This window comes from Zingiber officinale, chromosome 10B, assembly GCF_018446385.1.
Source record: "Zingiber officinale cultivar Zhangliang chromosome 10B, Zo_v1.1, whole genome shotgun sequence".
Classification (NCBI taxonomy): Eukaryota; Viridiplantae; Streptophyta; class Magnoliopsida; order Zingiberales; family Zingiberaceae; genus Zingiber; species Zingiber officinale.
Window position 1 is genome coordinate 16,695,172 of NC_056005.1, and position 16,134 is coordinate 16,711,305.

General features: G+C 35.0%; 2 protein-coding genes across 11 annotated transcripts; both read left to right on the plus strand.

The window, feature by feature from the left end:
* Positions 1–2,597: 2,597 nt before the first annotated feature.
* On the plus strand, positions 2,598–6,898 carry LOC122028696 (cyclin-dependent kinase G-2-like). Of its 9 annotated transcripts, none has more exons than XM_042587550.1 (10): positions 2,599–4,488; positions 4,675–4,803; positions 4,992–5,127; positions 5,197–5,285; positions 5,499–5,610; positions 5,706–5,812; positions 5,907–6,032; positions 6,137–6,481; positions 6,558–6,637; positions 6,709–6,898. In XM_042587550.1, the coding sequence occupies exons 1-7, from the start codon at positions 2,999–3,001 to the stop codon at positions 6,001–6,003; spliced, it is 2,160 nt and encodes a 719-aa protein (XP_042443484.1). In that variant the 5' UTR covers positions 2,599–2,998; the 3' UTR covers positions 6,004–6,032; positions 6,137–6,481; positions 6,558–6,637; positions 6,709–6,898. The 9 variants fall into 9 exon arrangements, with proteins under 9 accessions (XP_042443485.1, XP_042443487.1, XP_042443484.1 ...); XM_042587549.1 differs by having other exon boundaries at positions 6,140–6,481; XM_042587548.1 differs by having other exon boundaries at positions 2,606–2,724; positions 2,833–4,488; positions 5,907–6,481.
* Positions 6,899–7,684: 786 nt separating this feature from the next.
* On the plus strand, positions 7,685–15,822 carry LOC122029315 (TOM1-like protein 3). 2 transcript variants are annotated; one of them, XM_042588256.1, is made up of 10 exons: positions 7,685–7,901; positions 8,120–8,248; positions 8,919–8,997; positions 9,684–9,782; positions 9,879–9,992; positions 10,754–10,905; positions 12,789–12,870; positions 13,128–13,213; positions 13,299–13,487; positions 14,991–15,822. In XM_042588256.1, exons 2-10 carry the CDS (start codon positions 8,142–8,144, stop codon positions 15,631–15,633), a joined length of 1,551 nt encoding a protein of 516 aa, XP_042444190.1. In that variant the 5' UTR covers positions 7,685–7,901; positions 8,120–8,141; the 3' UTR covers positions 15,634–15,822. The 2 variants fall into 2 exon arrangements, with proteins under 2 accessions (XP_042444190.1, XP_042444189.1); XM_042588255.1 differs by having other exon boundaries at positions 7,686–7,901; positions 8,131–8,248.
* Positions 15,823–16,134: the final 312 nt, after the last annotated feature.

Genomic DNA, 16,134 nt, shown 5'->3' on the forward strand with positions numbered 1-16,134 from the left:
ATTTTTAATATCTTACCGTTCTTTATCGATGTGTTATTCCATTATGCCCCCCTCTCTAACTTTGAATTTGCTCTTTCTCTTCGCTGTCTTTTGCCCTATTGGACGATTACGGATTTTAAAGTTATGTACATCAACACTCGTATTTGAATTTGATGTTGAAGTGTTCCACTTGATTCAGATGTCTTTGTCTTCTTACTAGAGTAATGAGCAACTAATTGTTGAGCATATGGACCATATTTCTCATACTCTCTGAGAACCCTCCATGCATACATATACTTTAAATCCTTATTATTATTGTTGACTTTCCACATGTTTAGTGCATTCTATAACACATGCTCGTTATTCCAACTACTTTGATGATGCATATAAAAAATTATTATAAGTTTGTAGAAAATTCATTTACCATCAGTACAAACTTATAGTAATGTGATTATAACCGCTAATAGCTTATTGTCAAAGTTTCAGTGGGTTGATGCTTGTTGTAGTAATCAGCTATACATTTTTAAAAAGTTTGATCCTTTTGGTCATTACCAATAACTGCATCGGTGTTGATAGTTGCCCTTAACTTTGCAAGGACTACGTCTTTATCGAGAAACTAAAATCTTCTTTTCGAATCATCTTTTTTCAGTTTAACTTCACGTTCTTCTTGTTATAAGTGTGATGACCACTGAGTTGCTGGAACGGATAATGATATTAGAAATTCTTTGTCATTGATAGATACATTAGTAGTAGCTTTTCTTAATTTATTCGAAAGCATGATTGATGATTGAGATTGAGAAAATATGTCAGATAGAGAAGGTATCCAAAATTAACTGTCATTGACCCATCTTGGAGTGGATATATACATTGATGGAGCTAGAGTGACGTTACTTGGATTCATAAAAAATAATTTGAGAACTTTGAGAATTTGGGAAATTTGGAGAATATTATGAAGCATATAAAATATTTTGAAATTTGAAGGGTATTGTGTGTGAGAGAAAAAATGAAGATATTGTATATTTGGAGGAATGCGAGTATTTTGACAAAATATTTTTTTTTTCCGCATTTAAAAAATTCAATAGATTTACAAAAGAAGTATTAAAAGTTTTATCCATCTCAAATATAAATAGAGAATAAAAGGAAGGAAGAAGAAGCAGACAGTGAAGAAAATTACAGGATGTATAAAAAAAATAAAATATTGATTATGTATTTATAAATTTTTTTAAATAAAAAAATTAAAATTTTATTGTGAAAAGCGGCTAATAAATTAGCCATTGTCTAATGATTAATTTGTTAAGTGTTGTCCAACAATTTCATTTGTTTTTTTATAAATATTAAAAAAATAAATTATTTTAATAATTAAAAAAAATTGAAGATTCCTCAATACCACCAAAGGCAGGCGGAATGTTCTGGCACGTAAATTACAGATCAAAAGATGATCTATTACTTATAATTAATAGATTATGATGGATTTAAATGATAAGATCTATTAAAATAGATCAATTCATAAAATAGATAGTCCTCTCATCCGTAAATTTCGGATTAAAAGATCCTTATTTTGAATCATCTTTTTTCAGTTTAACTTCACGTTCTTCTTGTTATAAGTGTGATGACCACTGAGTTGCTGGAACGGATGATGATATTAGAAATTCTTTGTCATTGATAGATACATTAGTAGTAGCTTTTCTTAATTTATTCGAAAGCATGATTGATGATTGAGATTGAGAAAATATGTCAGATAGAGAAGGTATCCAAAATTAATTGTCATTGACCCATCTTGGAGTGGATATATACATTGATGGAGCTAGAGTGACGTTACTTGGATTCATAAAAAATAATTTGAGAACTTTGAGAATTTGGGAAATTTGGAGAATATTATGAAGCATATAAAATATTTTGAAATTTGAAGGGTATTGTGTGTGAGAGAAAAAATGAAGATATTGTATATTTGGAGGAATGCGAGTATTTTGAGAAAATATATATTTTTTCCGCATTTAAAAAATTCAATAGATTTACAAAAGAAGTATTAAAAGTTTTATCCATCTCAAATATAAATAGAGAATAAAAGGAAGGAAGAAGAAGCAGACAGTGAAGAAAATTACGGGATGTATAAAAAAAATAAAATATTGATTATGTATTTATAAATTTTTTTAAATAAAAAAATTAAAATTTTATTGTGAAAAGCGGCTAATAAATTAGCCATTGTCTAATGATTAATTTGTTAAGTGTTGTCCAACAATTTCATTTGTTTTTTTATAAATATTAAAAAAATAAATTATTTTAATAATTTAAAAAAAATTGAAGATTCCTCAATACCACCAAAGGCAGGCGGAATGTTCTAGCACGTAAATTACAGATCAAAAGATGATCTATTATTTATAATTAATAGATTATGATGGATTTAAATGATAAGATCTATTAAAATAGATCAATCCATAAAATAGATAATCCTCTCATCCGTAAATTCAGAGCATCCACGTCCCAATGTGGATGCTTTTAACTAACTCGTCACGCCTTATCGGATTTTTGAAGGTATACAGCCGTAAGATATTCATGGCCAAGTTGGAAACCAGATCCGATTCGCTAAGCAAACTAGTGTTCCTCTTCGGCAATAAAAAAAACAAAGCACCGCCTCAACCTTCCCTTGCGACTTCTGCGAAGCGCATCGCCTCAAGCTTTCTGCTCTTTCACTTGGCATCATCGCCCTCAGCATAGACCCTGGGAATCCTCGCTTCACCCGCTCAGGTCTGTTTCCCCGGCGCTCCCTCCTATCTACTACTTCTGGTGCCCGGTTCCTTCTCAGTCGGCGCTTGTGGGCCTTTAGATTCATTGAATTTTCTGGTTGTTTGCTAGCTTGCCGAGTATTGAGCGGAATCTAGTTACATCTTGAGTTTGTGAGATCTATTAGAGGTTTCTGTTTCTGCATTTAGGAAGGTTTCTCTTTGCTTTCGCCGCTTTTCTGGATCTAGGGTTTCGCGGCCCACACCCGGTTTTTTAGGGTTTTCTTGGCTCCTTGCTTATGGCAGCTGGTCGACATAGTAGGTACCGTGATCACGAGTTCAGGGATCGCGACGCGGATGTGAAGCCCTCTGGGAGGAAGGATTATTACCGCGATCGACTACGTGACGGTGGTCTCGATAAGGACCGGGATCACCCGTACCGTGATTTGCGTGATAAGATTGGAGTTGCGCAAAGAAACCTCAAGAGTAGGGAAGTGATTAATGATTCCTATCGCCCTCCTCTTTCGAGCAACTTCAGTGGGGGAAGCAAGAGTAGTCAGAAAATAAACCACCTCTCTGGTAAAGACGTGGATCGAGAGACTGGGGAGTTGTCCAGTGGCAGCGGATCAGATGATATTGAAGCACCTATTTCAAAGATAAGGGAGAATGAAATTAATATTCATGAGAATGGGAACTCATCCATGGATAGCAGGAAGAGAAAATTCTCTCCTATCATTTGGGATAGGAATGATGGTAAGCGATTAACTGTTGCCAATTCCAGCAGTAAGAGCTCCAAGATTGAGAATCATACACTGCCTCCACCGCCTCCACGGCCCCTGGGCTTCATTCCACAGCATTGTATTGATTCAGTTCGACCATCTGGTAGTCATGCGTCACCTTCAGATGCAGATATCTCTGTTGATTCACCTCCAGCACTCTTAGCAAGTAATAATCAGGAGGCAAAGTCGTTGGATGATTTTGAAGATGAACCTGCTCCTGCTTGGAGTATTTCGATCTCCAGATGGGCAGACGGGAATAGTGCTGTCAATGACGGGGATGAAAGTTTGAACACGGTCGTGGTGCCCAAAATGAAAAAGAGTACCCCATTATCTTCTGGTTCATCAGGGCAGCATTTGCATATGAAAGTGGATAGTCCTGAGCCAGGTGAGGTTATCATTTCAGAAAATTCTAGAGTGGATTTTTCTAAATCTTATTCAAGAGAGGATGAATATGATGATATAGATGCTGAATTGTATAGGAACAATCATCTGAACATTGATGGTGTTGAGTCTAGTACAAGTGATCAGCTTTCTGATACCAACTCCGAGGAAGAAGATGGTAGGTCCAAGACACCAGAACCAGCACAACCACCAAAAAGATCTATAAACATGCTGCAAGGTTGTAGAAGTGTTGATGAGTTTGAGAAACTGAATAAAATAGATGAAGGTACCTATGGGGTTGTCTATAGAGCAAAGGATAAAAAGACGGGGGAGATTGTGGCATTGAAAAAAGTTAAAATGGCAAAGGAAAAGGAGGGTTTTCCTCTTACCTCGCTTCGGGAGATAAACATTTTGTTGTCTTTTCATCATCCTTCAATTGTGGACGTTAAGGAAGTTGTAGTAGGTAACAGTGTTGACAAGATTTTTATGGTTATGGAGTATATGGAACATGATTTGAAAGCATTGATGGAAACTATGAAACAACCCTTTAGTCAGAGTGAGGTAAAATGCTTGATGTTGCAGCTGTTTTCAGGTGTCAAGTATCTTCATGACAACTGGGTGCTACATAGGTATTCTAATTTCTACCTTTATAATGTTGTAGATATATTCCTCTCAATTACTAGTGATATACTCTTTGCATAAAGTTCAATGGGAGGATGGAGATAAAATCCATGTAGCTAAGCCCAAAATAGTTGGGACAAATGATGAAGAATATTTCTTTCTATTTGTCATTTAATGTATGAGTTATCCTTCAGGGATTTGAAGACATCAAATATTCTTTTGAACAATCGTGGAGAGTTAAAGATATGCGACTTTGGTTTGTCTCGCCAGTATGGAAGTCCATTGAAACCTTACACTCCCTTGGTCGTTACATTATGGTACAGGTATGTTGCACTTGATCTTTATACTCTGCTCCTTTTGTTTATACCTTGATCATCTGGTTCTTTTTTTTTTTTTGTGTGTGTGTGTGTGTGTGTGTGATAGTATTCTCTGTCTGTGTAATCAGACAACACCATTGCTTTTAATCAGTGTATTTCTGAATCCTGATGCCCTTAACCGTTTGTTGTGATAGGGCGCCTGAACTTCTACTGGGAGCTAAAGAATATTCTACTGCAATTGACATGTGGTCTTTAGGGTGCATAATGGCAGAGCTTCTATCAAAGGATCCACTATTCTGTGGGAAATCTGAGCGCGATCAACTTGACAAGGTTTATCTTCAAAACAATCTTCTACAGTTAACTTTATGTTTATCTCCTTTAATATAGTCTTTATTACAGATGTTCAGGACACTTGGTACCCCTACTGAAAGCATATGGCCTGGATTTGCTAAATTACCTGGTGTTAAAGTAAACTTTGTCAAGCAACCGTAAGTATTGAGTCTCTAATCCTGTATTTGTTTCACTATTGCATGAATCTTGAAAATCTGTGCCTTTGTTTAGGTCATTTTGACACCATTCTTCCCAAGGCCTAGAGCTATGGTTGATTATGCCTAAGTTTGATGGCTTGCTTTGGTGGCTCTCAATTAGGTGAATTGTTTTTTATTATTTTAGTTAATTCACCAAATTATTTCTTTTTTCAGGTATAATAAACTGCGTGAAAAGTTTCCTCCCACATCTTTTATTGGTGGTCCAACCCTCTCTGAAGCTGGTTTTGATTTATTAAACAGACTTTTGACATACAACCCTGATAAGGTATATCCCTAAAAAACATGACATCATGGCAATTCTAATACTGAATGTTATTACTATTCATTTTGCAATATTAACTTGTCTACTTATAAATGCAGCGAATAACTGCAGAATCTGCTCTAAATCATCCCTGGTTCCAGGAGGTTCCTTTACCAAAGTCAAAAGAATTTATGCCTACTTTTCCTGCTCAACATGCTCAAGATCGGTGTGTAAAGTTGTTCAGCAAAAATAAACCAAACAACTGCTTCCCTACTTTCTTCAATATGTGACCTATCCATGAGCTTCATTTTAATTTTCAGACGTCAAAGAAGAATAATGAAGAGCCCAGATCCACTTGCAGAGCAGCGGAAGGAGCTACAACAAGGTGATCTGGGTCTTTCTACCCTATTTGGATAGAGAATGATTACAAGTCATCACTAGGTCACGTATGTCTTTCTACCTGATTTGGCTAAAGGACACAAAAACAACACAGTAATTCTAGGACAGTGCGATCTTTTTAGTGCGAGACAGCCATTGAAATCTTGTTTAGCAGGCACTTGACAAAGGGTAGTGTCTCCTTTAGCTGCCAAAACAACCATTATGTCAAGGCATTTTTTTGCAGCATCAACTATAATGTGCCTCAAGGTGTGATGTATTTAACCTCCATCCCACTGGTTAATCCCCTTTGATATATATGCACAACATTTGTCTTGAAATTGTAACTGCTGCTTCTTAAGATTGGACGGACAGTTGGAAGCATTATTGATGATGACCATATTTCATTCCGATATTTTTGATTTTTTCGTTGTGTGTTTGCAAGAGTTGACCAGTCAGACGCGGTGGATCATTGTTTGCTTCTGGTGCACAAATGTTCTATAGCTCTCTTCTTGAAAAGGTAATTCACAAGCTGATGCTTAAAATAAGTATTATCACTTCTGCTACTATATTTCTCCAACCTCAGTTTTTTCTAGACTGGCATCTGCAGCACTTGTTCACAGGAATTTTCACCAAAAATGTATTATTGTAAGAAGGACGATGTATTACAAATAAGGTATGCTTCATGGTTCTTTGATTCTCCAGTCTGTTTGGTCGCCTCTTCATTGGCAAATGAATCTCATGCAGATTCACAAGCGAGTCAAGTGGTATAATTAGCGATCATTCATCGTTTTGTCTCTTGTAATCTATCCGCAATCGTCTTTGTATTTCTTTTTGAATTCAATACGCTAGTATGTTATCCATCATGTAGCTAAAAATAATCAGCAAATGGAGTCTGAATAGTATGAAAATACTTCATTTTAATTTTGTTTATTAATTTTGCATCCCAATTGTTTTTTTTTCACCAGGTTATCTACTGATGTTATAGTTAAATTTGTATTCTCAATGTTGGGACTAATGATCCCTATGAGCCTTAAATAATACGAGCACCTGGAGGACACCACTTTAGGGTTTCTTTGCAAGGATGGAGGCAAGCAGATCTAAATCAAGAAACATGGATTCTCAATCAAATTGATGGAAATTTTAATGCAAAAAGTTATTTATGAAAATAACTATTTGTTGATAAGTTTTAAATACAAGATATTATAAAAAATTCAGAAAATTAGTATGAAGATAAAGACCAAATGTTTTTAGTAAAAAAAATGATAATCAGTTTGACACTGCTCAAGTAATTTTATTAAACACCTAAAAGTATTGTATCTGTGTAATTTTTTATAATTCATCACAAATTAAATATTTAGAAACACAAGTTATCATGTATTTTATCTTAAACTAATATTTATATATTTAAAAATATAAATGTAACGCTGTCTTTTAAGTTGATAATTTCATTAATAAACTTTCATTATTATTTAATAAAAGCAATCAAATGCCTATACAAGATTTTACATATATAAAAAAATAAATTGTTTTATTATTTTTCCGGCTGGTTGGTAGTATTTTCGATTTGATTTTCAAAACATCGAAGTAAACTCGCTACAATTACAGACCTTTGTTCCTGTATAAACTCCGAAGAAGACGAATACACTGAAATTTCCTAATTAAAAAGAATATATCTGCATATTTACAAAATTATAACAAGACGGTCTAGTTGAGAGAACACGCGGAAAGAGGTGAAAGTCCGTGCTCACTATTTGTTTTTTCCTTCTATTCAATCTCGCGACTTCGTTTTCTTGTTCCCCTCCCCTCATAATATTATATTAATGTCGGCGTCCATGACGAGCTAAATCCACCTCTCTTTCTCTTCTTAATTTCTTCCATATAAGAATTCCTCAGATAGCAAGGAAAAGCTTCCCCTTGTCTCTCTCTACGGCCCAAAGGTGAGACTTTTGCCTCCGCCATCGATATGCTTTGGCACCTGGTGTATTAGGAAAATTGGGATCCGGTTACTGCGTTATTGAGTTTTATTTGATCTGGTTTATTGGGTTGAATTCAAAATTTGTTTTTTTAGGGTTCTTGGAAGGATTTGTATTGTCTTTCTTTTTTTATTTTTGTATTGAGGGGTATTACTGATTTGATCTTTGGGGCATGGGTGGAGGACTGTTGCAGGTACGGTTGCGATGACTATGGCTGCGGCCTGTGCGGAGCGAGCGACGAGCGACATGTTGATCGGCCCGGATTGGGCGATCAATTTAGAGTTGTGCGACATTCTCAATATGGATCCTGGGTAGGGTTTCGGTTTGCTATTGCCTCCTTTGTTGTGTTTGTAATAGCTCCAACTTGGTTCAATTTGTTTGTTTCTGAGAAAGGTATAAACTTCTGTCAGATGCAAATGTTAGATTTATCAGAAACTTGTGGAGATTTGCTTTTTGAATGAAACAAATAGATATTTTACATATACGTGAGCATTTTTCTTTGAAATTAGGATGTTTACTGCAGCTTAAGCATTCAATGAATAATTACTTCTTGTATACTCTCTTCTACAGTCGTTTTGTACCAGTTTATATACTTTAGAAAATTCTAGTTTCTACCAATATACTTCTATAAGTAACTCTTAATGATTCAATTAATCTTTTCTTCCAAATATTTATCCTCACATAAGGGTACCTTGAATCATAACCAATATGTGTGACTCTAGATAGTAAATGACAATAGAGACAACCATGAAGCAGATTTTCAAGCTTGCTTTACATGATACCGGATATATTACATTTAGAACAATTTCTTTACTCTACTCTATTCTAACTTCGTTACATTACTTTTGCTCCTGGAAAAACTGTCATTTTAATTTCCATGTGCTTCATTGCTGTAGTTCTCTTTTTGTGTTGTTTGGTTCCAATGAAAGAAAAAGTTCATTGCTGAAAAACTCTTCCATAAATCTCTGTTTTGAGGAGTAGACAAACAAAGGATGCATTGAAGGTACTTAAGAAAAATCTTGGAAGCAAAAGCCCAAATGTTCAACTTCTGACACTTTCGGTGAGTACATGTTCTATTTCAGCTAAAATTTGTCATATCTTGAAAAGATTCATCTTCAACTGTTGGTGCTTGAGTTTATGCAGTTCATTGCTGTTATTTTGTAATCTAAATATAAAATTTCCCCATGTTACCTGTTTCTAGAGCTTTATATCTATAGAATAAAATCAGGCGCTGTGTCAGTCATATTTGTGCAGTATATGTAATTCAAAATTATGAAGGGGAGCCTTGGCGCAGTGAAGTTGCTACCATGTGAGCTTGCGGCCACGCATTCGAGTCGCAGAAACAGTTTCTTGCAAAATGCAAAGTAAGGTTGCATACAATAGACCCAATGTGGTCTGACCCTTCCTCAGACCTTGCACTAGTGGGAACTTCGTGTACCGGACTGCCCTTATATGTAATTCAAAATTATGGAAGAACTACTATCATCTTTGCATTTGAGTTTGATTGCTCCAACAAGTCTATGTAATGATAGTATGACATTGCAAGCCTCTAATTCATCCATGGATTATGTAGCTCCATGTAAAGAAAAAAATATTTCACATTAAGTACTTACTGAACTTGAGACCGAGTATGTTCTCTGAAATTAAATTTTGGATTAGCTATTTATTTCATGGAAAATTACACATATCTGTGTAAGAGCTGGTAATACTCAAGTTTGTGGCTATAACATTTAAAATGGCAACTAGGTGCTGGAAACTCTAAGTAAAAATTGTGGAGACACTGTTCACCAACAAATTGTTGAGCGGGATATTTTGCATGAAATGGTTAAAATTGTAAAGAAAAAAGTAAGTATCACTCAGCATACCAGATTTGTTATCAGTTCTTTCGACGTTACACTTTTGCTCCATGATGCTAATTCTAGTTTGAATTTCTGTTTGCAGCCAGCCTTAAATGTAAGAGAGAAGATATTAGTCTTGATAGATACCTGGCAGGATGCTTTTGGAGGGGCAGGAGGAAGATATCCTCAATATCATGCTGCATACCAAGAACTTAGGGTATGTTTCCACCCCCACCCCCATTTGGCACCTGGTTATTTGCTTTATTGGCCTAGCTAATGTGACAAATCATTCCCTGGATGTGGGATAATTCCATCTTTGGCCTTTAATATCTATTTGGTTTGCTGAAATTTTGAAATTCATTTTCATGTGAAAGTTCAATGATTCCTTATTGCCATTTTGCTTTTAATTTTCGTAACAACTGAATATATTCTTAGAATTTATATTGATGTTATTAATATACTAAAAACAAATATAATCACTTGTTTTTTAGTTCTAAAAAATTTATCCATAAGACAACTATGTAATTTCTATTAGTAATGTATTTTTATCAATGGGGCAATAGAAATTCATTCCCTTGTTTACGTATTATAATTTATAAATTCTTTTTCACCATTGAAATAGGTTCAGATCACGTGCTTTGAATTAGGGAAAATTGTTCTTATAGAAATTTCTAACACTGTTGATTACATAGTCCTTTCATTTTTTGTCTTGTATTTTGTATCTGATAAGATTTTCTGCATTAAGGGTGTTTGTTTCTCTTGTATCTTTTTAGCTTGGAATGAGACACATAATTGTTCTTTTCTTTTTGTCATCAAGTCTTATCTGCTAACATTTTTTGTCATGTATGGTTGGTTTATGTTGGTTTCAGTTTCTAGCATATTTTGCTTGTGTGACTGTACTGTATTCATTTATTGTGATCAGTTGTGGTTTTCTAGCATAGCAAGTTTTTCAAATAATCCTTCATTTTGTTTATCTAGGCAGCTGGAGTTGAATTTCCACCCCGGACAGAAAATGCTGTGCCATTGTTCACCCCTCCTCCGACACACCCTATAGCCCATCAACCAGCTACATCAGTATATGAAAATGCTGCTTTAGAAGCTTCACTTCAGTCTGAAATTTCTGCTCTCAGGTTTTTGGCTTACCATTTTCAATTATCTACAAGTTTTCTGTTTCAGCTGTCTTAACTCTTCTACATGGATGTAATTAATGTTATGTTTTACTAGATTAACTTAATTCTTTCTCTCTTTTATCATTTACTTCTAAGACTGTTAGGAGCTAGCGTGAACATTTATACATTGTGTAAGTGTAAAAATCATGATTTCTACTACTGAACTCCACTATGTACTTTCTATTGTAGTGCTAAAGTCAAAATCAACTGTTCATGCAAACAATTCTCAGACCCAGACTACACAACTGAGGCAACTGGAAATCCTAGTAAATGTCCCCAACGAGTCTGGTTATTTCACATGGCAAAATTAAGATAACCCAGGTTGACTTGGCTAGTTGAATTTATTTGGCGAGGATTGTTTTTATTTCATTTTCAGATTTGTAATTGTTTTTTTTATCATGTATACATAATTTGTCTTTAATAATTAAATGATCCAAGATAGCTATGTGGTCCAAATGTCTGATCCATAGATCCATCACTCTGACAAATGAGTTACTCAAAGCTCTACTGGATCACCTTGTGGACTAGGTCTCATAAATATAGTACCATCAATGATATTGAGGAATGTCGTTTTGTTGGAAGTAGGTTACATTGGGCAGTTGTTTCTAGGTAGGAAATCAAATGCATTTCTTTTTTGTTTTTTATAAGAGAACTCTGGGAAGATATGAATTGAAAATGATAAAGAAGGCCAAGGCAAAAGTGCTCTTACTAGTGGAACTCTTGGAAAATTAGTTGAATTCTGTGTGTACTCACTAGATATGAATTTCTAGTGCTCTTTCTGAATTAATTTGTATTTAGTTTACATGATACTCCAAGATGCTCTATCTGAAGAGGTTAAGCTTATTTTGTTTAGATATGATAGTGTAAAACTTCTCTTTAGTCAACGACTATTTTATTCATGCATCATACCTAACTACTAAGAAGAATCTTTTCATAGAAATGGTAGCATCTAGTTTTTCCAGAAAATGCATATATATGATATCAAATTCTTATAGCTAGAAGTAATGAAAATATTCTGGAATGAGGATAGTCCTAACTGTTATAGAAATTGAACTGTTAGGATGAAGCTTTAGAGATGGTGAGTTTACAAAGAATCAAGATAAGCAGCATGCCAATTATATTAATTTGGTTTAAACCTAGAGAAACATGTGCTTGATTATCTAGATATATTTTAAAAATCATGAAAAATAGGAGCAAGACATGTTATTCCACGATAAAAGATAATAATGAAAATAACAAGGGCAAAAAGAAACTAGAAGAAAATATTTTTCTTTCTATTGAATCCAATTCAATACACATTAACAACCATGAAAAAACCTGTAAAGAGAGGCTTGAAGGAGGAAAGGGAGCAGGGGATGGAACAAGATGATGGCAACCACATAAATTGGTTGTTTGTGCAGTGAAATTATTCCGTGGAGAATATGTTTTTTGTCCATTTTTGTTAACCCAATAGGAATTACAAGTTATCCTGAGTTTGGTGGGTGACTTGTGGAGGTGTAATGAATGTGGCAATATATTTTTTTCTTACTTTTTTCTGCATTACTTATCCGCAACAGTTGGGAGGATAAAGCATAATTTGTTTATCAGGACATAACTTGTTGAATAAAATTGTAAGAAATCCCGCATAAGCAAGTAAAACATAATCATGGAAAAAACAACCAGCTAAGATTTACTCTTACTGTATTGATCATGTTCTCTATATTTTGAGCATAAAACATAATTTGTTTATCAGTTAGCCTCATGATAAAAGGTTACGAGGACCACTACTTCAACCTTCATCATATCTATAATCTTTAATTTTGGTGAAGTTTACAATTTAGAGGCAACCTATTATCTTGATGCAGTTTGCAAGACATTCAGAATGCTCGAGGAATAGCAGATGTTTTATCTGAAGTGCTCAATGCATTGGATCCTAAGAACCAAGAGGTACACGTTTCACTTTATCTCTTTTAGAAATCAAAGTTAAGTTATGTCTTCGTGCACTTTCCTATTTTTCTGTTAAGGAAATAAGAAAGTTTAGACTTGTGGTTTTACTCGGTCATGGGCAATAATATTGATCATGTATTATGAATATGATTTTTATTGCCACAGGATATCGTATTCTTGTTGCATGGGACTTTTTAGAAAGAAGTCAGGCATCACAAATAATACATCCTTACGAATTAAATACTTTTGCATGCCAGGACATAAAGCAAGAAGTTGTTGTTGACCTTGTTGAGCAATGCAAGTCATATAAAAAGCGAGCCATGGTTCTTGTGAATAGTACTGGGTATGTCTAGAAAAGTGAAAACAGTATGGATTAATGTTGACTTCTTTGAATCAATGATGTTATTGTAATATTTTAAATGGAGCAGGGATGAAGAACTCCTTTGTCAAGGTCTAGCACTTAACGACGAACTTGAGCGTGTACTTGAACGACATGATGGTATCATCAAGGGAACTACTCGCAGTGGTGTACCTTCAGTTGCTGCATCTTTGCCTATTATTAATGTAAATCATGAGGATGATGAATCGGAGGATGATTTCTCTCAGTTGTCCCTCAGGTATCATTTAAGACGGTTCTTTGTTCCTCTCGTGCCATCTTTCTGCATCTAGTTTTACATGAACTCAGAATTATCTATATTATATTCTAAAACTATTGTCTAGGTGATATTTTTGTGTGGTTTCAGCAAATTAAATTTTATGCTATTGTCTCATGTGAACTCTTATTAAAACCAACATTACCTTTGAGTTTTCAACTCTTTTGTTCCATCTCCGCGATGTGTCCTTTGAACTATTCCCAGCTAAATTAAAGTTACAATATTCCAATTGTTAAGGCAAATTCTAAGCTTTTTTTGCTAAAAGCTGAAGATATTTTAAACCATACATATAATGCAAGAATTAATGTGTTGACATCTTTTGTGGTACATTTTGTTTCTATTTTCCATTTACACATGCACACTCTTTATTCCTTGCGACTGCTTCACCTTGGCAAGTTACAGATTATCATAAAAATATGTTTTTTTTAGCTACTGATTTGCGTTTTCATCTGTTGGAGTATCCGTAGTCCATTGAGTTACTTGTTATCTTGTTCAAGTTAAATCGCCTCCTGAAAGTGAAACCAAGGATTCTCATGCTGGATTTTTGCTAGCAGGTCAAGATGCCTAGTAATCCAAAGTGACTATTCATTTGGATGGGGTTACCCTCCGTCCCATAACCATTAATGCATTTGGTTGCTGATTCAATTAGTAATTCTAATTAATGTTTCACAGACTATAAGCTTAAAGCTTGTGTAATGATGTGTGAATCTGATGACACATGTACTGCTGTCTTTCAATCTTGGTTAGCATAAAGGATGGCCAAGTCGTAAACAAGTTTCATTCTCATGCTCTTGGTTGCTATGGGTTAAAAGAATGCAAACTATTGTATGCTTTTGTCTCTGGATCTTATGGGTATATCAGCTGTGATGTTTTGGGCCAATGTTTCTTGGTTTAACAAAAACTAGATATTTCTCCTGTTTGAGGACAGATTATCCATCTGCATCCTAGAGAAAATGCAAAATAAGAAAGGAAGTTTTTTCTATTTGTAAATAAAACACATCCTTTCTTAATCAACTGGAAAAACTCAATACTACATCCAACAGTCAAAAATATTTTTAAGTTAATTTGTGCAATTATACCAAAGAAATGAAATAGTTTAGCTTGTTGTTGATATATGTTGCACTTAGAATGATGTGATTCATGAACTTGGTGGATCATTGGACGTTTGCTTGGCAATGATATTACTATCTTTTTTCACTGGGTACATTTATTTTCGTATACTTGGTTGGATCTGTGAGTTGAAGTTTAAACATTTACTCCATACATATTTGTAGCTAATTTTTAGCTTCTTGGTACTGAAATTGATGTAGCTTATTATATTGACAATTCTGAGAATTTATCTTCATTCCAAGTTAAATTAGGTTGTCTCAGAATTTCAAGTTTTAAGCTGCAATTTAGCAAAATTTTCTTTAAATGGATGCAATATGCATACTTAATCAGCTTATGTCATCTTTTCCATTGCTCCAGGACTTCAAGGGACAGTGCTACTGGGAATGGTAGAAAAGTTTCTAGTGCCAAATCACCAAGCCCTCTTCTCCCCCCACCTCCTCCTTCAAGGCCAATTGGCACAGAGTTAAGCAAGGTAGACTATCTGAGTGGTGATGCCTACAGATCAGAACAATCATTTGATGCTCCTGTTAGCACACTGCAACACACTCTTTCCCCACCTCCATCCAAATCTTCTGATCCAGCTCCATTTCTGGAGTCTTCTAACTTGCCCAGATACGATGAGCCTATTCAAGCAGAGAGATCCACTGTTGAACTGCCGAAGGCTTCTTGGGAATCCCAGACTCTTGGTTCACTGCCACCCCAGGTGCTGGATTACAGCCAAAGAGAGCAGATTTTTGAGCTTCAGAAGCATGGTTCATCTAGTGGAGATGCCATATCTCCTTACAGTGCACCTCTAATGCAATATCAGAACTCATCTTTTAGTCACGATACTTCAAGTTTGGATCAACATCATAACCAACAAAGCTTCAGAAGCCAGGATGTGGCACCTGCAGCCAGACAAACCAAGTCAGAGGACGCTCTCTTCAAAGACTTGGTCGACTTTGCAAAGGCCAAATCATCTTCATCACCCAATGCACCCAACACTCGTGGAACTCGCTGATCAGTGACAAGCCATTCATTTCGTCGTGCTTAGTGAAATAAAGGGGATTTTATTCTCAGTTTGGTTTTGTTCAAGTTGTTTGCTCTATGGTGTATATGAACGAGGTGGATTGCATTTTCTCTGGTCATTCTTCTTTTGTAATCTATGGCTTCATTACATCAAATGTTTTATAAAATTTAATTTGTGCTATTGGCAGTGAGTCATTTCCGTATAAAATTCATCTTTATTTATTACTCTAATGGAACATTCGCGTGTGCTCATCCAACTAAAGTGGATTTTTATAAAGAATAAAGCAAATAAAGCCAGCTTTTAAATTCAAGTTTCCTCGTATTTACAATGGATCTGTTGTTGGATCACAATCGATCATCATATTTAATTGATTTTAATATCAGAAAATTGTAAGTACCATTATCAGCCCTTGCACTTATATTGCAGTAACGGGAGAATTTGGATCAGCTGGAGAGGTGCCTGATTCTTGCGGTTCTGGGGTCAAAGGTCGCC